At 40.8% G+C, this 26,229-nt stretch overlaps 3 protein-coding genes across 5 annotated transcripts; 2 read left to right on the top strand and 1 right to left on the bottom strand.

The window, feature by feature from the left end:
• Window positions 1-6,245: 6,245 nt before the first annotated feature.
• LOC115045649 (uncharacterized) lies at window positions 6,246-10,125 on the top strand. Its single transcript, XM_029505429.1, has 4 exons — window positions 6,246-6,322; window positions 6,675-6,832; window positions 7,268-10,052; window positions 10,111-10,125. Exons 3-4 carry the CDS (start codon window positions 7,293-7,295, stop codon window positions 10,123-10,125), a joined length of 2,775 nt encoding a protein of 924 aa, XP_029361289.1. The 5' UTR covers window positions 6,246-6,322; window positions 6,675-6,832; window positions 7,268-7,292.
• Window positions 10,111-13,961, top strand: LOC115046833 (PGC-1 and ERR-induced regulator in muscle protein 1-like). The gene is made up of 3 exons (XM_029507462.1): window positions 10,111-10,938; window positions 11,747-11,863; window positions 12,096-13,961. Exons 1-3 carry the CDS (start codon window positions 10,182-10,184, stop codon window positions 12,209-12,211), a joined length of 990 nt encoding a protein of 329 aa, XP_029363322.1. The 5' UTR covers window positions 10,111-10,181; the 3' UTR covers window positions 12,212-13,961.
• plekhn1 (pleckstrin homology domain containing, family N member 1) lies at window positions 13,322-26,194 on the bottom strand. 3 transcript variants are annotated; one of them, XM_029507457.1, is made up of 16 exons: window positions 26,024-26,194; window positions 24,229-24,319; window positions 23,965-24,126; window positions 22,966-23,046; window positions 22,361-22,451; window positions 20,438-20,577; window positions 19,745-19,894; window positions 18,570-18,650; window positions 18,391-18,466; window positions 17,986-18,131; window positions 17,476-17,619; window positions 16,511-16,753; window positions 15,810-15,965; window positions 15,293-15,544; window positions 15,006-15,066; window positions 13,322-14,120 (listed from the first exon to the last, which is right to left on the bottom strand). In XM_029507457.1, exons 1-16 carry the CDS (start codon window positions 26,095-26,097, stop codon window positions 13,936-13,938), a joined length of 2,133 nt encoding a protein of 710 aa, XP_029363317.1. In that variant the 5' UTR covers window positions 26,098-26,194; the 3' UTR covers window positions 13,322-13,935. The 3 variants fall into 3 exon arrangements, with proteins under 3 accessions (XP_029363317.1, XP_029363316.1, XP_029363315.1); XM_029507456.1 differs by having other exon boundaries at window positions 15,293-15,541; window positions 17,476-17,628; XM_029507455.1 differs by having other exon boundaries at window positions 17,476-17,628.
• Between the last annotated feature and the right edge of the window lie 35 nt (window positions 26,195-26,229).

The following is a 26,229-nucleotide window of genomic DNA, read 5'->3' on the forward strand; positions in this document are numbered from 1 at the left end:
TATGCCCACTCTGAGCAATTCTGCCCACTGACTGAGGTGTGAGTGAGAAGAGAGGGGATGGCCCCTTCCCCATCAACACAACACCTCACCAGCTGGTTGAGTCAGAGCCAGAGGGCATCCAGAGCACAGTGCGTTTGAGTCAGACTGAGGGCGTGCTGCAGCAGGGCTGTGCTCTCTAGCTGTGATTTACAGACTGGTTTTGACAAGGTTGTAACCTGTGCAGTCCACCTTTTCCTTACTGGAGAGGAGACACCCTGAAAACTTATTTCATGATCATGTTACAGCCCAAATCCAAAGATAGCACTTTTACAAGAGGCAAAGTGCCACTTTTGAGTCCATTACTCTGTGTTTTCAGGATCTCTCTTTAGGCTTAAGTGGCTCCTGAAAAATGACATTAAAATCATTTTAAGCCAGAAGAATGTAAACACAGCTTGAGGAGATAACTTCATCACTATACATGTCTGGTATCTAGCCAAGTTTCATGCCACAACTATTCATCTTTTCAAATAAACATTATTCAGTAAATTCAGACATAATCACAGAAATGTGAATGTTCTTAGCATGAAGTCATTTCTGCCACGTGTCTACAGTGACAACTATTAATAATTAGATAAGTTGGCTGCAAACTTCGGCGTGTGGGTTTTTATATTAGTTTAATAACTTCAGTATGTAATTTAATGTGGATTCAGGTATGTTGCTATGCCAAAGTAAAAGTAGCAAATCAAAAATATCAAAATGGCTCCATATTGAAACGCCTATACACAAACTTGTGTTAATGGATTTTAAGCCTCTTGGGAGCAACATGAAGTCGCCATAAATGGCAAATAAACTTTTAAAGTAAAAACGGTAAATGTGATTACCGCAAAAGAAAAAAAAAAATTAAAATCCACTCTCGTTAAACTGTTTTTGGTCTCGATGCACTCCTAAGGGAAATTTCTAGTTGTTTAGATTTAACATGCTTCACTGTGTTAACATGAAACGGCAGTGAACCAGAACTAGCAGTAAGACCAACCCACTGAGCTGAAACTTTTTCAAAATTTTCATACAGAAAAGGGGATACCCAGAGTAGGTGGAGTTAATACTCTGTGGCTTTATCTCTATGAGCAACTCATTTCACTTTTGATTTTTACTCATTTGATATATATTTTTTTTATATGTAAAAATAGTGTTTGTAGCAACTTCAAAACTGACATCATGACTTTGTATGTCATCGCCCTTTCAATAAGAGTCGTGTTTCTTGCCGCCTGAAAACTTGTAAGCCCAATATTCATTTTCTTTCAGCTCTGTTTTTGGTCTCTATGTCTGAGGCAAATATCTGACTTCAACAAGCAACAGGTATTGTACACAGGATTAAGTGAGTATTTTCAGTAAATACAATGACAAGTGCCTCAGTAGCTGGACAATGTGATGCTAAAATGAACAATTTTACTTAGCGATAGGTTGTTTAATCTGCAACAACACACAATTTTATAAGCTCTTCAAGGTTCTATGTTTTGTATGCAAAATATTTAACAGAGAGGTCATTTATATCTCGTACTGAAAAGGAAAAACACAAGCAGAGTTTAAGAGCCTCATGCTTGTACTCAGATACTCTACTAAATTTACCCAGTTACCTTTCACTGCTGCACAAGTGAAAACACACTATCCAATTCAAAAAGTAATGGGAATAAATGTGCAGATATTTCGATTGCTACTTTGCATCTTTTACATACTTGACTTGTGTCATAACTCTGGATATTTTTAAGTAATAACTCTGGCAGCAACAAGCTTGCTGTCACTTCTACTGGGTTTAAAGGCCCGTTGGTGGGTCTTGTGCAGGTGCTCTGAAGCCATAATTGTTGTCATCATCAGGTAGTAAGCATTTGTAATAAATCAGAGGTCAAAAGGATGTTTCATGCTGTGACAGGCCAGCTGAAGTGGTGATAAAAAAAGGAGCCTGGGTGTATTACATGCGATGAGAGCAGTCGGCAGACAGCTCCTTTTCCCAGAAGCTCTCGGCAGAGTTGTGTGGAGGCATGCAGGAGGTGAGTGACAGTGCTGCAGTGTGATTGGTCTTAACACTTCCTATTGTTCCCTTGCCACTGATAACCCCAGCGGTCCTGGCCAGAGGAAGGAAGGCCATTGCTTGGTTTGTGGTGTTAGGCTTGTCAGCTCTTTGTCCTCAGATAACTTATTAACCCACTGTGTCTGCCAAGAGAAGAATGATTTCTCACATGGCTCCTCATATAGTTAACTCAGAGTAAACAGCTTTTCAGGAGTCTGTATGCAGAAAAGCAGAGACAGGACATGGAGGATATTTTCGAGTGAGAGAGAGAACAGAAACTTGCCAGGGTTAAAGAAAACAGAGGTTTTCGCTCACTCAAAATGAGACAGACCAAGATGAATATGAGGCTTGCAGCTGCACTGAAACATTTGTTTTGGATTAAATTACATTACTATGTCATATTGGCTTCTATCATATATATGAAACAAAAATAATTTTTTGAACAACACCCTCTGAGAACTTACTTTTAAATTTTGAAATAGCTCATAATTGAACAATGTTGAGAGAGATTAGACGAGTGAAATTTTATATTAAGCAGCGCATGTTGGACTCAAGTGTATGCGCATTGTCAAGGAGATATTGTTTACGTCATCATTATAGCAATAAAAGCTTTTGTTCAAGGCAAAGGAAGTGAACAGCGTTGGCTGTCTTTCAGACAGACAGAGAGCAGAGACTGACCAGAGTCAGCCAGGGTCACCCCACCTCAGGAAGATGGCTGATGAGACGTGTCTGCTGCCTTAACTGAGCTCTGTTCAGCTCGGCTAATGTGTAGGTCTCACTGCGCTTGCTCTTAACCATTTCAGCTGTTTCACTTCAAGAGAAGAAGTGGCAAAAATGGACCAACTTGTTTCAAGTGCAACGATTCAGACTGCCTTAAGGCTGTAAACTGAAAGAAGAATTTGACCCGCTGTCTGGAGGGCTAAAATTACCTTGACACCAGCTAATTGGTAATGATGTGGTCGCATGCCTAATGGTGAAAGGCAATTGAGTCAATAGATCCAAGCACTTGGTTTGCACATATGGCATCAGATAACTCTGCCATGAAAGAGTCTTTTGTATAGCTGTGAGCTTCGCTATACCTCATAGCTCTCAGCAACTCCATTTCCCATCAAAAACAAGAAGGTTTTGGTCTCTGCCATGAAAACATACAAGAAGCTGGAAATGTGTTGTCAATAAGACTTGACATGATCCAGGAGGATTGGTTTGGTTTGAGCACTAATAGATATAGATCGTATTCTCAGACCTTTGCCAGTCCCTGGCTTTGGAGAAAGGCAGCAGAAACCGATAGCTTTACACAGGATACAGACATCAGTGGGCTTTACAATGGAGATGGGGACATGTCAAAATTCAACTTTTGCTCCATCGTTCAGTTTGATTTTACTCAATGAACGTTGTCATAGTGGAGAGAGACATTTCTGAGTTTAAAACCGTGGACGAAATGGTAATCTTTTTTTGGCCATTCAGAAACCCGAAGAGCTGTCACTTCCTGAACGGCACCACAACAAAACCCTCCGAAACATGATGGATGTCTGTCAAACTTTGGTTGTTGTTTTTTTTTTCTCCGCCTCCGCTGAGTGCGAAAAACGGCGGCTGCCGCCATCTTGTGGTTTTCAGCCGCTGCGACATGTTGGCATGATGGCGGTTCTTCCTTAATGAACAACATGAGGATTTATCAGGGTCACATTATGATCTTGTTTCTGCTCAGAGGTTTCAGAAACATGAATTATGTGTGAGATGAAGGGTTTTTTCCTCGGTGCTCCTGACTCTGGAGGCCTGAAGGAGGACATGCACCGCCTCGCTAGCCGGGGGGTACGGTATAAACCCTGCACCGCCGACCTGCTGGAGTTGGACATGCTCCTTTAACAACTAAGTGCACTGATATGGCTGTGTTGTCGGTGACATTTCAGGTGAGGACAATGATGTTTTGTTAGTGCCACTGATCAAATCTCACCATTGTCAACGCGACTAATCCTCCAGAGGCCCCGCAGGCGCCCCCAGTCCTCTGGACCAGCAAGTAGTCCACAGGTGCCACCGTTTTAAAAGCTAGGTGGGGGGGGGGGGGGAGACTACTTCCTGGTGTTTTAAACTTTACCGCCTTGTCATTTTCCCTTAGTTTTCACAATTTGTGCCTTCTAAACAGACTTTAGATTATGTAATCTCACTCGTAGAACTCTTTATAAGAATGTGCAATTGTTTCCTACTGTAAAAATGTTGATAATGATATGATTAATCATACATTAATCTGGCCCTGTGCAATTGCATCATGTAGTCAGTTAAAACAGTTTCATGCGGTATGATGTATTTACTGGAGTAAAAGACGGCTGTTTCAATTGTCATCTTTTACATAAGAGAGTCCTGCCCAGATAATCTGTTTAGAGTATGAACGTACTTTACTCCCTTAATGGTTACATTCAGCTCCTGATATTGAAGCTCTGACTGTAAAAAGCTCACATCCTGTTAACTGTACCTCTAAAACAACTAACTAAGCTGCTCCTGCATTTCACCCAAGTTACTTGTTTTACTTCCAGATCCACTTTTACTCTCAACCTCCCACATGATTGTGTGTATCATCCTGTGTGGCATTTGCAAATTGCTAAACAACTTGTTAGCTCTCCAAACAGTTTCTAGAACTCTTAAATAGGAATCTTTGTCTTCTCCTTTCTGTTTTTCTACCCTTTACTTTGCCATAATTAGGACTTTGCACCCCTGTTTCACACAAAAGATGCCACCTCCAAGGATGCTTGGTAACGGGACAATGCACAAACTCTTCTCTGTTTAAACATCATGTCACAGAGCTAGGGCTGAATGCGTCCGTTTACTGGGCTTTGTTTAATTGACGATGAATTGCCTGGGCTGACATGGAAAACAATTAGGCTGAATTTCTGTCGCATTAGATGCTGTGAAACAGCCCGAAACAAATTCCAATCTTAACTCCAAGAACTGACTCATAAAAGCCTAATCCTGTTGCTGGAAACAGAATCCCACCCATGTCAAAACGGCCCGCTGCCCCAGGTGCAGTAGCCACACAGGCCCTGGCTTGTCTCCCTTTATCACAGCTGATGAATTGAGAGGGCCCTTTTGGGCACCCAGCCCGGGCTCTGGTTTGCCTAATTAGAGGGTCTGTTGTCTCATAAATATCTATAGTGATGAAAATCAGGCAAATAAAAGCTGTAGTTATGGCCCGTGAAAGACTGAGATGCAAATTATAAATGCAGTGCAAATTAAGGAAAATCTTTGATGTTTGTCTTTGCAAATGATTTTTTTTCTTCCAAATTTCATGTGTGATATCTTTTATTGTAATTGTTTAGCATTTTACAAAAATAACACTTTTAGTTTGAGGGGCCTGTCACTGCAACTTTTAAAATTATATCCTATGTGAGTTTTCTGTTTGTTTTTAATCACTAGTGGAACCCTATCATTGCTGATCAACACATTTAACTGCAATTAACGCACATTATGGGTCTGTTAAGGATAGTTTAACAGTTGATAATGAGATCAGGGCTGATAGGTTATCTTGACATCTCTAGTGTCAGTGACATTTTGACAGCAAGGACGGCTGTGTAATCACATTGTCCTTACTAAGTCTTACTGATAGCTGTAAACAAAGGCTCAAGTCCTCCCCAGTTAAACTCATCTCCCTAATGGCAGATTTCATTTTAGAGCAGAAAATAAGCCTGGATTTAGGCTGACATCTGTGCTATAGATTAATCTGTTCAAGACTACATATGGTGTCCGTGAATTAAATTCTGTCTAAAGGATGACAAATATCACAAGACAACAATCCAAAAGTTGTAGAAACCTTTCCCCCAATTTGACTGGTGTACCTTTCTTTTATTCAGCACTCATTAGGAGAAAAGATGAATGTGAAACCAACCTTTCATTGTCAGATTTTACACATCTACCTTTCTCTGCACAATTAGTCCAAGTGAAGTGAAAAACACTTTTGAGTGGAGACACTCTTAAAGTATTAATAATTGAATGTGTTATTAATAAATTAATAGCTGTTTATGATTTCGTTTTGAAGGTATGCCTTTCTACAAAATGGAACCAGTGTTCTTTTTCAATCGGATTTTCTCAGATGAAGTTGACAGGAATTCTTTTGTTTTTGTTTTTTCTTTTTTCTTTTTTCTTCTTTTGCTTTTGTTTTACAAGCCCAGATGAGTCACATGAGTGCCATGTGCTACAGCTCCAGATGTTTCTGGCTCTCCTGCAGCATCTGGAATGGTTGTATTGGAGCGATTCAGATCAACTGTCACCCCATGATCTCACATCAGTAAGGTATCAGCTGACTCACACTCACTCCACATGATCCTGATGTCTGCTGCGAGCCTGCGTTTGGGCCAACAGCAGCTGCCAGCGACGTGACAGGAGCCTTTGCTGGGATCTTATTACTTAGATGATTAAATGTCATGATATGCATAATGAAAGCCATAAACAAGCATGAACATTACATTGATCAATTCTGTTATATATTTCAGCAAGTGTTTATCAAATAAAACAATAGTAGAGGTAACAATATTTAATAGCCAGTTATGTGGCTTGCTAATGGAAAGTCTATTTAAAGTTCTGACACATTATACCTCTGTTGGTGATGGTTGCTGTAAGAACACTGCGTGTCTTACGTGATCAGAAACGCCGCTCTATATATATCAAATCATGGGGCCTGGAGCATTGCATGCTCATGCAAAAGAACGCCCACCAGAGGACATACAACATGGTGCTGCTGAGACGCCACATTTCCTAGACTTTTTCCTCCTCAAAACCTGGATCACAGCTGAAACCTGACTGGTAAGGAACCTGTACAGATGTTTATGTACATATAGAGACAGCTAGAAGTGAGTAGCATACTGCTACTTTTTCTTGTTATTCATGTAAATATTTTAGTGATAGTTTTAGCCTCCTGAATAGTTTTCATTTCCTGCTCTGAAGAGATGTGTAACATAATTTTATGGCATATTATGTAACATCATACATAGACTTAATTGTCATGAAAAACTGAGGTAAAATTAAAATCTGCATGCTTGTGTTTTTTAAATTGATTTAAGGCCTTCCATCAATTGCTGATTTTGTTATTTTGTAGCAGTTTATGGTTTGATATTGATGGTTGTAATGTTGAATTAGTTTTTATCTTGAAAGTGATGCAAATTACATGTAAAAAAAAAACCCAAATACTTTGAATATTGACTGTTTTTATATATAACACTTGTGTATTTGAATTTCCAGGTTGAACTGGCCTCCCTAATGCAAAATGGAGGACTTTGAATACAGTGTGGAGATCTGTGACCGTGACTGGGAATGCTTCTTTGCAGAGTGTGAGGAGTGTAACCTGCTTCCTCCTTCATTAGCGGGTGTGGATGACTCAGGGATGAGTGACTTTGATGAAACGGGGTCCATTCAACTTAAAAAGGATCAGAAATTCAACCTAACAGCAGGTTTTTCAGAGGCTGACCACTCCATTGATACCCCACCTGATTGTGAAGGGTCTCCTGTGGAGGATTACCTCAGCAAGTACAGTGTGAGTGGAATAGAAAGTGTCCTTTCAGGTAGCGAGGAGGACATACACCTACAGTCAGTCAATATGTTCTTTGAAAGACTGAAAAATGTAGCAGAAGCTGAGAAGCTTGCTGAGCCAAACCAAGTGAGAGCTGGAAAAATCACAGAGGAAATAAAGCTGGAGCAACAACATAGTGATGGGCAACAATTCAGCAGCATCTATAAGCCAAAATCCATCAGAAAGTTAAACTTTCTGCCTGCCAGGGGTGACACAGCATTTGGCAAAGAGCCCACTAAGCCTGTCGACACCATCAACAGCATAAACACAAAGAAAAAAATCAAACCAGCTGCCAATGTTTCTCCAGAATCTATCTCTGGTAACTCAGTACTCAAGACTAACAAATCAACTTACCCTGAAACTTACCCCACTTTATTCATCAGTGAGGAAGCCTGCAGAGAGGTAAATGCGTTAACTCAGCAAAATCTGTCTCATGACTCAGTGGCCTGCTCAGAAACTTTACCTCACAAAGTGGTGAAGGGGGAAACGTGCAAACCAGTGAAGGATGCTAAATGGGAAAATCTGCTGACAAGTTACTCACCTCTAAGTGGTAAGAATAGCACAAATTCACCCAATAACCTAGAAATAACAAATGTTAAATGGAAGGAACAACAAATCCCTGGCATTTCACAATTAGACGCAACAAGCATTAGCAAAACAGCAAGTCAAGAATTATCCCCATCTGCCTCTGTCAAAAGGAAGAGAAGGAAGAAGAGGCGACTCAGCTTTGAGCCATCTGAGAATGCACATGGATATGAGGGGCAGGTTTTAGCTCAGCAGAGCGACTCAGGGGAGGAGCAGTATTCACAGAAGGGAGGGCTGAGTTTACATGAGAATGTGAAGTCATTTCCTTTAAATGAAGCACACAAAAATATTATGCCTTCTTTATGTTCAGGCACTAGTAATCTCCCACAGAGGATATCTGGGAAAGAGATGAAAGCAAATTATATTTCTCGTACCGATCCTCCATGTCAACATTTACCAGAGAACATCATTAGACAGGGAATCGGTAAACCAACAAGCTCAGCTGAAAATAATGGAACTGGTGAAAGGTCCATAACTCAATTGAGTCAAATTGATGATGGCATAATGTCAGCAGCAGATAACGGTGATAAAATGATAAAAAATGCAGAGTCTTGGACCAGACTAGAATCAGGAGAATTTACCAGACTTAATCCATCTCCTTGGTTGCCTGCTTCAGTTAGTGCCACTTTAAATGGTCAATCAAGCAGAGAGTCAAATGATTGTGTGGACATGTCTCAAAAAGACAAACTATCTGCTGCTAAGTCAGTTTTGGAAGTAAAGGATGGAAATTCTGGCACAGAAAACCACACATTGTGTCAAAAAGAGACTGAGCCCCAACAACAGCTGGAAATTGACTGTCAAGATACAGACCAATATAGCTCTGGTGTGGAAAAGACTGACAGCCTCAACACAAAACCCCAGGAATTCAAATCAAAGGCCTGTTCACTCTTGGAGACATGTGCCAAATTGACGTCAGATTGCATCAGTTCATCCCTTGATGAAAGGTGTCTTTCTAAAAGTCTCCCCAGTGTAGACCCAAATAATGCAGTGCAGGGAAAGGAAGATGATCTGGAAGTTCACACTTTATCGAAATTAGATCTTTTCTCAGTTGAGAAAACTGAATTAACAGCATCACAGTTAATGGATAGCGTTGCTCCTTGTGGAGAAATGAATCCATCAGACAGCAATCAAGGAGAAATGAAACTGTCTGTGTCTAAAGACTCGATAACATACCCTCCAGATATTGCATCACTGTCATCCTGTACTCGAGACACTGAACCAGTCAGGTCACTCTCAAATGAAATTACACCTGACTTGTCCGGAAGTCAAATGTCTGTAAGTCCAGGAGAAAAAATAACAGACATCTTGGCAAAACATAAATCTGGAACAAAAAGCCACTCCGTGTCAAATGACTTAATAGAATCAAAATATGATTTATTGGGTGTAAAAAAAGATGCTATAACTGCATCACAAGATGAATGCGTACATGAAAAGGCCCCAGAGTCAAATTATTCAGTGTTCGCCATCTCTTCTTTTTGGAGTGAGATGGAGAAGCTGACGATAAATGACATTCTGCAGTTAAGAACCAGTAAAGCTGCACCACCTATCTCACTGCCACCTTTACCAGAAAGCAAGGAGAGCAACATGGATGCTGCAACTGATTCAGGCTTTTTTACACAGTTGGATGAGTCTATGCCTGTACAAACAACTGAGGACATGCCCAGTGTTCCTGATTGTGTAGAAACGAATCTACCCTGTGTTGAAGTTTTTGATTCTTCTGCAAGAAGTATTATGTGGGAGAGTGAACCTGCCGCAGTGAGTCATGGTACTAAGATTTACACTGAAAATATGGCTCTGACACCCGTGAGTCACATTTCGCACCCATTTATCCCTGGAAGATCAGAAATGAGCCTGCGAAAGATTTCCAAAAATGTAAGCGTGCAAAATCTACATGCCCTGGAATCTAAGTCTTTGGGCCCCATGTGGAAAGGTCAAACTCTGTTAACATTAGGTGAAGGAGAACCAGAGAAATTTAGTTATTTTCCCGAGGAAAATACGCCAATGCAAGAAAAAGACATGGACTCTTTATCGTCCTCATTGAAAGACAGCTACAAAATCTCTGTTATGGATATATTTCAGTACTTCTTTGGTGAAAAGCAGTCTATTCCTAGGCAATCACCTATAGACAACAAAACCACCCCCAACACTGATGGAAACTCTGTTCCTGAAACATATGATCATTTTTTCTCAGATTTTGATACAGAAAATGTGTTCAGCCTTTTCCTTACCACAGAAGATGAGCCCAAAGATGAGCTGGTTCCGATCTTTTCATACTCTCGCTCTGCTAACAGAAATTTCCAGTTCCCTGAGGCATACGACTATTTTTTTGAATCCTCTTCGCCAGATGATTCCTCTGTCGAATCTGAAGGAGAGGACGACTACGGTCCTGTAAGGGTGGTGACCAGGTTCAGCCGTAAAGCAAGCTCATCTCAGATTTCTACTGATATTTATGACAATTTCTACACAGACAGTGACCTCAGACAAGATTTCTTCTGGAAAACAACACTCTCCTTTAGGAATAGGAATTTTGCTGGATCTACGTTCCAGAAGCAGAGTCTCTCAAGATCCCTGTCAGATGTAAATGTTAGTCAACGTGGCGGATCCCTTCGAAGGACAGTTTATCCCAGTAACGCTCTGGGAAATCAAGACATGCTGTTTCCTGATCTGCTTCTCTACAACCTGGAGGACAGGATCTTAAGGAAGCAAGCTCAGCATCCTTTCAGATGTGAGGACTTGCAGACAGCTGTTTCAAATCCAAGTAAGTCAAGTTCATGCATTAATGTTAAGAATTAGGTTTCTATCATCAGCTGTTATTGTCAATATTGATTCATGTGCAGTGGTAAAATAAGGATATCCTTTGCTGGAGTTACAACGGAGGCTTAATGGTTTTACACAGCTGCATTTTATAGTATCTGACCTCTCCAGTTGAGCTCTTTTTGTTTTCCACACATGTGGACAGTGGAAGCATAAGATAGTTCCTCTCAGTCATGACCGGGACGGATTCTCTTACCTCAGCTGTCAGAGGATCCTCTCTGGACTGCAGGCATGTAGTGCTGAAAGCCAAGAAGAGTGGTTGTACGTGATAACTTGACTTCACTCAGTGCTCCTGTAAGCTGCCGGTGGCATTATCTAATTTATGTTGCATTATGAAGGAAAATTAAATGACCTCTTCTTGTAGAGTCCTTATGTGTAAATCTGCCGTCTTTAACTGCATTTGAGCTTAAATAAGGGCTAATAATTCACAACCAAGTAATGTGGCATCAAATGCTGAGTGCTCGTATCAGGATTATCTTTAAAGCCACAAGAGTCACAATGTCAAACAACACTGGCGTCAGGCAGCCTCATATTTGAAGAGCTGTAATCTGTACAAAGGCTTCAACTTTACTGGGTGAAAGAACAGGAAGTCCCAATTGAGCTTGATCAACTATTGAGCTCCACTGTGGCTTTATGGGTGGTTGTTTTCATCTTGTGCATTGTGCATATTTACATTAGCATATTTTTATAATTTCTTCATAATTTAATGATTGAAAATGTCTTTCATAATCCTCTGTGTCTCTATTTTTAAGGGCTGGATGCCTCTTTTCTGCGTCTCAGGCAGTCAGATATGTGTCTCGTTTGTATTGCATTTGCTTCATGGGTACTGAAGACTGCCAACCCACAAGTTGGTGATGCCTGGAAGGCTGGTGCGTATATTTATGTAGAATTTGTATTGTTTATATTGTAACAGAAAACTCAAAAATAAGATTAAAAACTGATGCTTGTTTGGCCTTTATATTTGTATTTGAGGTTTTTAAGTAAGATCCCATTTTCTGAAGTTGTAACATAAACAAAACAATCAAATAAATGTAATTGGATAGCAGACTATCATGAGCAAAATGAAGACTAATTTTTCAATTGTATTTTGCTTTCATTCAGTTCTACTCGCAAACGTAAGTGCTCTGTCAGCTATTCGATACCTGCGCAAGTACGTCAAGATAGAGGCAGCAACCAGTGAGAAGAAACCACGTGACACCACCCCTTCTGAGTCTTGATCTGTCTAAAGACGTCAGGATTTAAATGCTCAGTTTTTCCACCCCACATCAGTTACTGCATGACTAGAGCCCTTGAAGGAATATGACAAGTTTGACATGCTGTTACATGTTTGTATTACAGATTTTCTCTGTAATTGCTTTATCTTAGGTCGCTCTCTGGGGTTTCACTAAAAAAGAAGGGGTGTTTCAGCTGCTGCTGTAAGGCAAGATGAGACATGCATAGTTATCAGAAAGACATAGACAGGTTTTTAGAGATTTCTAAATATGGTTTACGTAAGTAAGATTAGCAGCAGGTTTGTGCAGACCTGTACAAAGTTGAGATGTTAAGGATGTAAGAAATAGATTAAGAGGATGTATTCAAATAATTTAAAGTGGAGCAGTTGAAGCTATTTTTTTTGCATTAAAATTGCTTTCATGTGACACTCTTATCAAGCGTTAAAGAGTTTACACTAACAATAATTTGAAATGTTTTATTAAAGCTATGAGATCCCATCTCTTGCAGGATATTTAAATTGTTGTATATGTGTAATTTGGGGACTATATTATGTGCCAGTATCAATAATATATTTTATGAAGGGCATTTTATTTTTATGATAATGTGTAGATGGCCATATTAGTATTTTAGTATTATAATATTTATCTGCTGCTCCATGAGTTGTTCAATTCAATTGCAGGAAAAAACACTCAGGGTGTTTTGCCTCATCTCTTATTCCTGACACTCAGACCCAGAAGTGAAACTTTTTAAACACTAGAGGGCGGCATACACACATTTAAGAGCCTGAACCCAGACATTGTCGGTAACTGCCACTTTTAAGTAATTTATAACAATTGATTTTTCTCCTGAGCTTTATAGTATGGATACAAAACATGATTTTAAATGGTAATGTCAAGTACTGTCAGCAGTAGGCCTCCCTCCCTAAACCTTGTCCTGCTAAGAAGTTAAAGTTTTCTGTCGACATTAACACTGGAAAGGAAGCCCATTACTCATGAAAGCCATCCAACTTTTGACAGTAATTCTGTTTATCGCTTACATCGCATCTCTCAAAATGTACGCATTTACTATACGTACAGACATATCATCATTAGAATAACACTCAGCAGAAGTGACTGTTGATTTCTACATTTATTTCCAAATATAAATAAACACCTCAAACAAACATGGAATCCACACAGATATCAGTTCACTGTAATGATAGTAACATTAGCACCTTTAAGGCAGTCAGTTAAAGCTACATCTCTGTGTCTTGGCAATATTGCAAAATAAAATAATAAATGTACAGCATTTACAAAAATATACATCGTTTCCAGCTATAGGTAGAAATGAAAACAAAACAGTAAACAGGACAGCATGTTAGAAATCACTGTATATTAAAAAGTAAACTGGAGGTTCTTGCACTACAAATGAAACCTTTAGTGCAATTACGTAATACCTTAAGAAATAACATTAAAGCTGCACAGTATGTACACTCTGCTGTCTTCTTTCTTGTATGCTACATACCAAACAGACAGTTGAAGTCTGTCTCTGTCGCTATTTAAATGTTTTTATTTAGCCACTTGTTCTTCATACTTTTACCACGGCATAACTACCTGGCTTCTAACAAGACAGTTCATAGTATCTGTGTTGCTCCCGCAACACAGGCTGCCCTAGCTGGCTTTTATTATCTCTCTGATAGAGATCTTTTGTTTGCACACGTCCAGACGAGCGGCCGGACTATTGTTTTGTTTTATGACCATCTCTGCTGGGTTGCCATAGCACCAAGGCCTCTGGCCCCAAAGTCTAATCCTGTCCAGTGTGCTGAAATTCCAGACATTGGCTGAATCATTCCAATATCACGGTCGTGCTCCCAAATGTTGTCATAGTCCATTTCCTGGTCATCTGGTTCTCTGGGTTCGAGGTACGAGTGATTATCTATAGGAGCGAGACAAGATTCCCATGCTATTAGTTCCATACAATGAAAGTCAAAACTTCACTGAATAACTGACTGAATAAACGTGGACATGATCCCAAAGTAGTTTTGGTGATTTTGGCTTTGTCCCAACATGTGATCTTACTGTAAAACCAGTAGTGTAACATGACACCACTGCACCACCTTTACTCTTCATTCTTTCTAATAGTGCAAAAACATTAAATCTACCAGATGAAATAGCACAGTCACAAAATGAATCTGCAGTCACCAGGGTCTCATCTTGTTTTCCTATGTGATAAAAGAGCCTGTAAATAAGTGTGTGTCCCAGTTGTGTGCTGTCAATCACACTGAAGGAGTAAATCCTACCAGTAACCCAGTGTACTCTTACACTGGGTTACCCCACATGGGACAAGTACACAAATGGCATTTAGAGCTCTAATGAGCTCCATTTCATTGCCGCATTTCTGCATTTCCTGTGCTTTCCAGGAGCCTCTAACCTTGTGTTACCTGCTGACAGATCCAAGAGTTCAATCAATCGTGCAGTGTTTAATTTAGGAAATAATGGAGTGTGAGAAATGTTCTGTGTCCTTGGTGGTGCAGCAGACACTGTTGACTTTCATAACTCGCACCCGTAAAGAAATATGATGCTGCAGTGTTTGCTTTGATTTCAATCGGCTCCTATTTTTTTGGCATAGACACATATATGAGAAAATGAGTTCTAGGCTCCATTTTTGTTTGCCATTATGAATCTTTCATTAAAACATTTTAATATATCTGGGAACCATATAATGATTTATTTCAAACCCCTGACCACAATTGACCTTTCAGTCCAGTCACCAGACCTGTAGATAAACAAAAGACTGTGTTTGCATGCCATCAGTTCTTACCTGGTGAGTAACCGTATGATATCTGAGAGGTGTTCCTCGCAGAGCTGGATGGGAGAACAATCTGGCGACAGATGCAAAAACAAAAGAAAATTATTTCCTGTGATCACTTATAACAAACCTGCTCATATTTCCTTGAACATTAAAGCTGTTTCATGTATGGCACCTGTTCAAACATCACCTGCAGAACAAGTATATATACACGCTCTGCTTCCATACAGCGTTGCACTTTGTACCACAGCATTCCAGAGACAGGAGTGTCGTGGGAGATGAGAGCTTGTGTTTCTCACCTGATTGTGTGCTTGGTTAGGCGCTGGGAGAAGCTTTAGTCTAGAAACGGCCTCTGCTCTCTGCTCTGCTTGGCTTTGAGGAGTGTCCATCTCCAGGCCCAGAGCCTGTCCCTGTGAGGTGGTCAGGACCAGACTTCTCCTTTGGCGCCTGCCCAAGGGAGGGGTGCGGAGCTGGAAGGAGGAGGGCAGGAACCGCGGGGCCTGCTGGTGCTGCTGATGGTGCACCTGGGGAATTGGCTCTTGCCAGCTCTGCTGTTTTAAAAACAAATAGTGAAACCATTCAGTGACCAGCAGTCATTTATACATTTGGATTTTGTAATGATAAAATGTTGCTATGAATAAATTACTAATAATGGAATTTTTGTGTAGATATAGTGAGTAATCGGCTTCATCTTTTTTTTTTTTGTCAACATGTTATTTCTTATTTTTTGTGTGTGTGTACACAGCCTGATTCTGCACAGACAGAATTCTCGGATGTAAATTGAACCTGTGGATCCAGTATCATTGCCCCACTTACCAGTGGCCTGGCCTCATCCAGGGAGTAGATTTCAGGGCTGCAGGGCTCATCATAGAGGGGTGACAAGGGTTGTCTGGGGGCACACATGTCTGAGTGGCGCTGGGGGGTATTCAGGGTGTAGTTCAGGGATGTCTGAGGTGTGCTCCAGCTGTTAGACTGATCACAAAGTTGGAGATGGATTGAAGAGTTAATTTAAAACACGAAGAACTTTTGTTCTCTATGTTGCTCTGCCTGTCTTTCTCACGCTCTTCAGATTCACATAAACCACGCTTAGTTTAGGGCTTTAGGATCAGATTACTGAGTGGAGGTTTTGGATTAATGCCAGTCATGATCTGCAGCAAGGCTCGTGAGATAACAATCTGTTGTATTAGGTTGTCTTGTTTTAAAACCTACATTCATATCTGCTGTCATTTGGGGATAACGCTAATGTTAACATTTCCTAATTAGCGAGTTAGTTTTGTTCATGAACTTAAACAGAGACTTGAATCATCACAGATTGAATGATCTCGATCAATCTTTCAACCTCAAGTCTGCACAAAAATCAACATACACTCATTTGTTAACACCCACTTGTTAAATACCAGGATGCTCAAGCTACTGCGTGGTGTGTCTATTTCAGCACTGTGCACGTGACATGTAAAATAAGTCAACAGTCTCAAAGGGAATATTAAGTTATCGAGTTTGAGGCCAGACTAAATTACCTTGACTAGTGGGGCTTTCTCCAGCCGCTGCGGGCTGGTGTGATGCGCAGCTGAGTAGGGTGTGCTGTAGATCTGGGACAGCACTGAGCTCTCTGCAGGTTGGAGGTAGGAGCTGCGCTGGGGTGAGGAGTAGCGCAGTGACAAAGGTCGTAGGTCACGATCTAGCCTAGTGTGTGAGGACATGCTGTTGGTCCTGCTGCCCAGGCGGGCAGTCTCAGTTGAGGATGGACGGCTAGAGCTGTACTGTAGGGACAACAAACACAACCAAGACTAAAGTCAGGAAGGGGAGTAGCTAGCAGCTGCCTTCAGGGATTGAAACCACTGAGTTCAGGTAGAACTAAGACTATAAACAGAATATCTCTGCAACTTCAGTTTCCAGTATCACTTTGTGATTTTTCCAATGAAAACGTCTCATTGAATTTAAATGGGAGACATTAGAAGGAGGTCAGAAGCTCAACAACAAGTCTTCTCGGCACTGAGCCCTCTCCTTTTTAAGATAATTGGATGGATGCAATCGGCCCACATAGCTCCTCTCCTGGGGGGGGGGGCTGGTCAAATGTCTTGATAATACGGAGTGTTTTAGCGCTTTTTAGACAGTTTGAAATAAACAAGCAAACTTTCTCAGAGAACATCCCTCTCCTGTAGCAGCTTTTATGGACCTCTTATTTCCTTGCATCAAAAGTTATTTTTCATTGTAGATGCTTCCTGGCTTTGTTTTGATTCTTTATTTCTACTTGCCTCTTACCTAAACCTCTGTGTCTGTAACAGGAGCAGTTCGAACTCTAGACCTCACTTAATAATTAACTTTAAAGGTGCTGCTCCACTCAACCAAAACAAACAAAAAAAAATTTTTAGCAACTCCTACCACATTTATTTCTGTGCAAATATTGTACTGCATCTGCATTTGACTCCTGTTATTGGTCCAAGAATACTTGAACTTGAGAAGTGGTGCATAGCTGACTTACACAGAGGGGCTCGGAGTATCCTGGGGAGAGAGGGTTGTCTTCTTGAATGGGTAACTGAAGGTTGTGGGACCCATGCCCGCTTGTTGACTGGCTGAACTTTAAGGAGTCAGTCTGTCCATGGCTGTTTCCACTCCACCTGTCAAACTGCGGAGCCTAGAGTTTATATGATACAAAAATTGTATACAAATACAACAATTAACCAATGGAATTGAGCAAAAATAGTTATTGTGTTTTGTGGCCACTGTTTTTTTTTTTTTTTTTTTTCTATTTATTTATTCTTTTTTGGGGGGGGGGGGGGGTATATCATTGTAAGGCTGAACTATAAAAAAAAAAAAAAGAGGCAGGGCCATGTCGTATGTGTACGTTATCACTCTTCCTCATACTTCAATTTGCCCAACCTGCAGTTTGACAAAACCAAATGTAGATAACTTGTTTGATAGCTATGGATCATAAGAATTTGTGAACAGAGTAATTGTTTTTAGACTGATGTAGAATAAGGGCGGGCCTCACTTCTCTTTGCGTTGGGGTGTAGATGATGTCATACACAGGCGGTGGAGGGCTGAGGACAGGCACGTCAGCAGCTTTGAAATGCTGGATCCAGTCACAGAACGCAGCCCTATCCAGACACGACACCACTATGGGGTTGATTAGCTTCCCTGGGAAGAGAGGAAGAGGGAAGACAAAGGCTTTCATTTGGTCTTTTTGCTCACTGGAATGTGCTATAGTCAGATTGTTATTCACAGGGGATAAAACCAACTCATTCATGGAGCATTACACTCTCTGACACTCGCAGAGTCATGGAAAAAGCCATTTAACATAATGCATGCATAAGAATGAACACCCATTAAAATCCCTTTAACGTCTATTTGAGTTCTAGTTTGTAGTGAAGCAGTAGAGAAAAATCAGTTTAGTTACCTTCAATCATAAAAGTGTTAGGCTTGACGTCTTGACAGGGTGTGGTCACAGTAATCATGTTGAGTGGCAGTTTCCCCTGTAATCATAACCACTATTAAAGCAAAGTGTCTGACAAAAACAAAGAAAATACTGCATTGACGGTGGATATGAATAAGTACGTAAAAGTTGCTCATTGGCACCTTATAGAAGAGCCCATCATTCTCCTCTGATAGGATGATCAGAGTCTCTGGGTACATCACTAGTAGTCTGTCACTTTGTTCCTGCCGACACAAGATTAAAGTTAGTTTGTGTGTAGTTGTTGGAATAATATATAATCATTCTTATCCGTTTCTGACATTTACAGGGAAGAACAATTAACTATGACTGACTATGCTATGTTTAAATTCGACCTGTATGATTTCTCAAACAGGCTTATTTGCATAAAATCTATTTGTCTGCTGTGACCGCAAGGTGAAAGTAAACTTATGCTACATTGAATTCAAAGAGAAACTTGGAACCAATATAAATAAAGCCCAGTTCAGCGGTCGTGTATGAAAAACACCCTGCTACCTAAAGTCACTCTGCACGTGTGAATTATGAATAGGACTATGAATAACACACAGCACAGAGGCAACCATTAGACCTGGTGCAAGAAAAATGCCAGTTTTATCCTCTAATCCTCTGTTGAGAGGCACAGTTTAAATCCCAGTGAGATCCTCAGACCAACCAGTTAGATCGGCATTCAAAGGTGCGGCAAATTGATTTTATGTTTCTTCTCCCTCTCTGAGGGTGTGACTGGACAGACAGCTGACATTCCAGCTGTGAGGTGAGTTGAGTCACTGCATGAGCCAACAAATGCCTGTCACACACACCCATGCTCTAAATCTCAGATAGTTCAGTAGAGCTGCCGTTATTTCCCACAGAGAATTAATTATCTATGCAAGCTGTGTCATGACTGCTGTTTTCACTGATTGCTGCATGAAACTTTTTGTATTTGTGCTCATGTCTGATTTGGTTCCAAAGAAGTCATGTATTTTTTCATGGTTTTGGTTTTTGACACTTCTTCCTAATTGACAGGAAAACAAAGACAATAAAGTTAAGTCTGCAGGAGATGCCATTTGCCAAAATATGGACTCCGCCTACCTCACGCCTTACATTGTGTTGAGGTAATGCGTGTTGAGCAATACAAGAACCATGTGAGTCACCTGAATTCAGAGCTGAAGTTTTGTTGCTTATATGCATCATGTGAAAAATTCCCAGAGTTTGAAATCGCATGGATTACAGTCTGCCATAGTCTAAAGTTCAGATGTATAGTGTGTTTTACATCTGCGTGACATGAAAAATGATTCATTCTTAATAAGCAGTACTCATGTACCTGACAGGGGAGGTGCTGCAAACAGACTTTAGTGACGTAGGTGATGGGGCCTAGGCTGTCACGCTGAGAGCCCTCCCACTCATAGATGGGCTCTCTGTTAATGGAGTTCCTCAGCTCCTCTCTGCCCTCAGAAGACCCGTCCTGGTTTGCCTACAGCAGCAACACAGGTGACAAACAGTGGTGAGACAGCCATCATCAGTGTAACCATGAACAGACCTCTGCCCTGAATATTAAACATGTCCATTTGGTTTTGATCATGGAATATTTGGTCATAGAAAAGGTTTCTACGCTAAAGCTGAGCAATGATGCATTTAGGTTTATATGTATCATCGACCATTTTCCGGCTTGTGGGTATGTAGTCAGCACTTTAACTCTGTGCAGATGTGGGGGTTAGTTTGACTATGATGTGGTCAAGGCCACTCCCTAGTATCCAGGCCTCAGGGAGCGCCAGCAGTGACCTACTTGACTCACCAAATCAACATGCTTGCACATATCCTGTGTAAAAAGATGTGGTTGAAGCCAAAGGTTTTTATTGGTTAATACGCCACTTGGATTAACAGATGACCACACATGCTTGTTTAGATTTGATTTAATCATTGTTGCATCACAAAAGCCAGTTTTTAAGCCAACTAGTGTAATATAACTTTGGCTGTTTGGAGCAAGGTGTTATCAAAAACGTGTGATTGAACTTACTTTCACTCTGGTGTAGTTTACTTGTGCAGTTGCTGTTCCTCCATTTGCCTCAATGTGTTCTTTGAGGAGGCCGAACCACAGGTCCATTTCTTCTTGGTTGGCACAGTAGACGATGATGGGGTTAAGGCTGACACCAGCACCTGTGAAAAGGTCACAAGTACAAAAAAAAAAAAGAAAGTATCAGCAAGTATCCTGAACATTTTCTTCAGAGAGCTTTCTGGCCCGGTGGTGAATCATTAATTCAATTCATGCTCCCTCTGTTATTTAGAATATGTTATGCAATAAGTACAATAAATGTTAACACATATGAAAGACAGTTTCCTGTCTGTAAGACCTAAAGCAGCGGGTCAACCCTTGACCTGCCTCATCTGGCATTTAAAAGTCATCGCAGACTCCCTCACACTGATTACTCAAGAGGAATGAAGAGGGCCTGGGATGAAAAGAGCTGGAATCTCCCTCTTTCTATCAGTCCCACACATACCTGAGATAACCAGCACAGATAGGCCATTTCATTCCTGCCGCACAGCTTTGGACTGTAATTGTCTGAAACCATGGAAGTTCTCGACTCATATGTTTGACCTTCTCTTCATTTCAACTCGTAATTGTAGACCTTGACCATAGCACGCCCATAAAAACACATGCTGATCCACATTTCAGTGGAGGTGAAAACTCTTGGGACTGGAAGAACAAGCTCAGACTTTGTTTCCTTCCAACTTTCAGTAAGTTGACAAGTCATTCATGCTCACTAAGAGTAAGTATTGAATATGAAGTGGATCATTTTGTACTGCATTCCCTGCATTCACCCAAAAACATCCACACACTCTCCACTAAAGCTGATTCATATTTTCAGCTTGACCTAAAGTTCCCAGAGGAAATGGCTACATTGAGGCCCTCACCTGACTCAGAATTTTGTCATGCTGCCTCACTGGTTCCTGACAATGATGCATCCAATAATGTAAGCCGACGCTGAACAATCAAAACAATCGAAATACAATACCTCAAAATAACAAGCTTGAGCCAGAGAAATTATGAAATGCAAAGCAACACCACAGAAAGTCAATATTGTGACGGTAGATATGTTTGGGATTTCAGCAAGGTAATAATGATAAAGAAACATAAACACAGCAACCATGCACAGCTTTGTGTCTTAGATGAACTTTTCAGCAGTTTTTATATTTTCCACTTTGGTAATTTTATATTAATCCCTCACTTGAGTGCTTTTATTTCCCAGACAAGGATCAATGTCCTTTATCCCCCACAGCATCTTATTTCTGCTTGAAAAGTCAAAGATCATTTCGTTAATTCAAGAGTTCAAAAGCGAAGTGACATTTCTGCCAGACATTAACCTGAGCACTTTTTGGAATGTGCCATAGATTATATACAATGACAAGGCTGAGAGCAGTAGCTGTGCTTTTCTGTGCGACAGCTGGGCCGACTGAAGTGCACCTGTTGTCTAACAAGCAGGGTCTTTGAGGCCGGTTTGGCCCCTGACCATGGGTGAATGGGGTGCAGCTCTAGTTAGTCTTGGGGTTGAGTGGAGGTGAAGAGGGTCCTGGCACATTTGAATCACTGGAATGTGACAACATGGGAAATGCTGCCACTTCAAAATGGCTTACAAGTTTTAAGTGAGGAGGATTTTTACTTTTAATGCATTTCTGATAACATATCAGACCACCAGCAGAGGAACACACTTACAAATTTAGATAAACAATGAGTCATAGAGCGGGACTCTGTCCAGCTTTATTTCATCCTTCTTTTTATAAAGTCTTAAATCACTGATTTATAAATCCTGCTGGATTAGTCTTGTCTAGTCTGAATGACTGATTCTCTAAATCCAGTGCAAATCACTAAAACTCAAAATAGATTATTCCAGGGTTTGGTACCAGCAGCCACTTGTGTCCTTTCTCCTGAAAGCAAACTCACCGTTTATTTGAAAGGCAAATTCCTGGGGTTGACTGTGGTTGCAGTTCTGTTGCATGTTACAGATGGTGAGTTCTTTCAGTGGCAGTGTTCCCTGAGCACAAAACGACAAAAAGTTCATTCATGCCTCTTTCAGCAAAAACATACTTTCATTCATTTATTAAAAGCGTTCTTGTCACCATTTCCCCTGCTGCCCTGTTTTACCTGAGACAACTGTTCAGCTTTAAAAGAAGGAATTAATCACCATAACATTGACATATGCCTTGTTTACTGAGGATGTATTCATGTCTGCCTTGTATATGTCGTCATCTATATTCTAACTCATGACACGCACAGGACCCAAGGTGCTGAAGAAAGCGTGCAACAGACACACTTAAATGATGATTAACGGCTGGTAAGACTTTATTAGCTATCATACTCTGTTTATCAACACACCAGCAGTTGACAGGATAGACACATAAAAATGGTAGGGTGACGTAACATAAAAACTGACTCAGATAACTATTAAGACTGAGAATAATAATAATAGAATAATTTGTTCTGAGAAATTATGTATTTGAGGGAGGAGATGAAAATAGAGAAAAGTATAAGAAAAAAAAAAAACTCACCTGGTATGTCAGTCCGTTGGTGTTATTGGAGACAAAATGAAGGTGTGTCTGGAAGAGATCTAGGTAGCAGTCATGTACATCCTGCAGAGATAGTAAAATGTAATGTTTGTGAAAATAAAGGATTAGCATGAAGCAACAGTCCTTATATTCCAGTCTAATCAATATTTACATATAAGTGTTTTGCTGGTTTCAAAAAAGAAACAGCAGCTGAACTGAGCAGCTTCACAGATTTAACCCTAATTAGAAAGCTAGCAGCTGTAATTCAGGTGGTTTAGTGATGGCGAAATGAAACTTTGCACATAGGCACATGTCTGGAGGCAGATGTACACTGTGTTCTCTGGCGTTGGTCACAGATCGGGAAAGAGTCATCTTTTACAGTCTTGCCACTACAATCTTTAGGGTTTTTGCAATCCTTTGTTTCTGCAATGGCTTAGCTTTGTTTTTTGTTTGTCAGCACTTAGGCAATATATGCTCCCCTTGTGGTATTGTTTTCTGTTTTATACGCTGTGTTCTTTGCTATCATGACGCCATTTCCTCAATCAATCTTTTCTTTTCACTTGACAGAACTCTTGTGTCACAGCTGTGATGAATTGCGGTTCGCACAGTGAGGAGCCGGCATGTCCTCTATCTGTCCTGGGGATCTGAGGAACTCTCTCTCCCCTCAGGTTTTCTCTCAGAGATGTTTCACAACTGCAGCCGAAGTGAACAAGTCCAAACAAAGAATGTGGTCTGCTTTGTGGAAAACTGATTGACTTATTCACAGGCAGTCACGACGTCAGTGCAAGTGGCGAGGTTGTCCTTAGAGATACATCCTGTTCCTCTCCACCTGTGTTTTTTTTGTTCTGATACTCAGAGGATTCACACAGCTGACTGGCACAGTGTGTCATTGTTAAAGACCTTGTTAATCATGAAGAGGATTGTGCTGCATTAGCTTTCTTTTCTTCCTATTGTTTCCTGATGCTGCACCACAGAGGCAATAAAAAGTTATTTTTCTCTCACCTGGCAGTGCAGGAAGCGAAAACGAACTTTAGAACTATGAATCATCCGTCCATAATTCTTCACATTGATGCTGCTCTTCTTCCAGCCGCTGGCTGGGTCATAAGGAAACGGAGGGTCCCATTTTATGTTTTCTATTGTCTGCAGATCTTTAGACGACATTTCCTGCAAAATGTCATACCCACCATGAAAAAAACAAGAATAAACCAGTTAGATATGCTGTAGAATTGATAGAGGAGTCTCATGCACGCTGATGGAGGTTCCTACCTTCCGAGGAGTGACAGTGCACAGAATATTGATGATGCTGTTTGACTTCTCCTGCCCCTCCTGGGGATTCTTTTTGCGAAACAAGCGGCTGCTGCAGAGAGAAAGGAAAACCATGTGTTACCATTCAGTCTCCAGTGTCTATCAACTATTCTGTGTTTGCTGTTTTCCATCTCCAGTGTCAATAAGGAACATTTCCTGTTTATGAGAGTTCACTGTTCACTGTTTACAGATGAAGAATTTGCCTAAATAGTCTTTCATCTACTGTTTTGCATTAGAAATCAATATCAGTGATTTGTTTCTCAGTTTTTAAATTTTTAGATTGAAGTCATGCTGAGAGTTCAATTTTCACAGCAGAGTAATGGGTCTTAAGTATGATTCCCCCCCCCCAATATCATATAAATTAACCAGTGGTCCCATCATTGGCCCTGACCCATCAATGCCAGGCATTTAAATGATAAGAACAATTGGGTCTTGTGCAGATAGCTCAGATATGCGTAGGAAAATCAGCATTCAATGCCTTCTTTGTTTTGCATGACCGTCATCTGTTACCATTCATGTCACAACTTTATGAGGAAGCTCCCTCCCTACAATGATAGGACTTGGGGGCTGCTTTCATAATCTCAGTTTGTAGTTTATCTGCTTATCTCCACAAATGTGTGCAGTGTCGTTAGCGCAACAACACAGGCTTTTGTTTTCATGGTGGGAATCAAGGCCTGACATGTCTAGCATCAGTCACTGATAAGAATTAAGTTAGCTCCACCACATTCGTGTTTTTTATTTTAATTCATGCATAAAAAATATGTATAACACTAAAATGGTCTACAGTTTCAGAGTGAAAGAGGAATGTAGATAATAGACAGGTAGTGAATTGTCACACCCACCATTCTCCAACTCACTGCTATGGTATTCAATGCCACTTAGTCCTCTTCTCTGAGGGGAATACCTGAGCCTGGCCTAGCTCACCAACACCAATAGGTAGTGGGATGCAGAAGAAAGAGGAAAACTGAAAGAATTGTTACTCTGAACCATCTTGACAACTTGAAAAGTATATAAGTGTTCAAGTTTGAGATGTTGGTTTTCAAAAATGGCATACTTTAAGGATTCCCCCTGCATGGCTCACTTGACAAAACCAGACCCTGAATCATCACATGGCACATGGTTGAAGAAACAGAGGCTAATTAGAATCAGATGTGGAGATCTAACAGAGAGGGTTGTACTTAGTGCTACATGCCCTGCCAGTTAATCGAAAAGGATAAAAGAAAACCAGATGGAAAAGCAAGTATGACTCATGAATGACCGTTATTTCTGGTATTCATGGTCAGTGCTCTCAGGTGAGAGCACCACAGCTGAGTTACTCACAGAATCAGGTGTCATAAATCAGTTCTTATTACTCAATTACTATGACTGCCCACATGTGATAATGATACTGAACAGGGGTCAGGGTCTGATTCTTTAGTGAAACCAGATTCACCGACAGCTGGCAGATCATCTTCAGGGAGATGCAAAGAGGAGGCAAATGGTAACTGGATCATTGACACCGTTGGCCAGACGGGCACTATTCAGGCATGACTCCCGGGCTATCCTGCAATACCATATTATCCCAACCCCGGCCTCACAAAATTCACAACCTCTGTTTAACCTCACTGCTCAAACCCTGAGAAATACCAAGAATTCCTTCCTGCTTAAACACAGTCTAAAATAACAAATGGCAGTCAAGGACATGACATGTGCTCTGTGTAGAGTGAACACACTGTCACAAGTAGAGTAAAAATACCTGAAAAAGTTTATTTCTTACCTGTTTCTGCGGATGAAACTTTTGCTGGAGAATCTGAAGTTGTGCTGGGGGACACATGACATGCTGCTCCCCATGCTGCTCTGGTCTGTGGTCCTTAGAGCTGCTCCTTAGAAAATTATCCTCCTGTGATGGATGAGTGAAATCCAAGAGAACGGTGCGCTCCCTACTGTAGGCGGACTTGTACTGAGGAAGAAGTGAGCAGGGTG

This window comes from Echeneis naucrates, chromosome 7, assembly GCF_900963305.1.
Source record: "Echeneis naucrates chromosome 7, fEcheNa1.1, whole genome shotgun sequence".
In the NCBI taxonomy this organism is placed as follows: Eukaryota; Metazoa; Chordata; class Actinopteri; order Carangiformes; family Echeneidae; genus Echeneis; species Echeneis naucrates.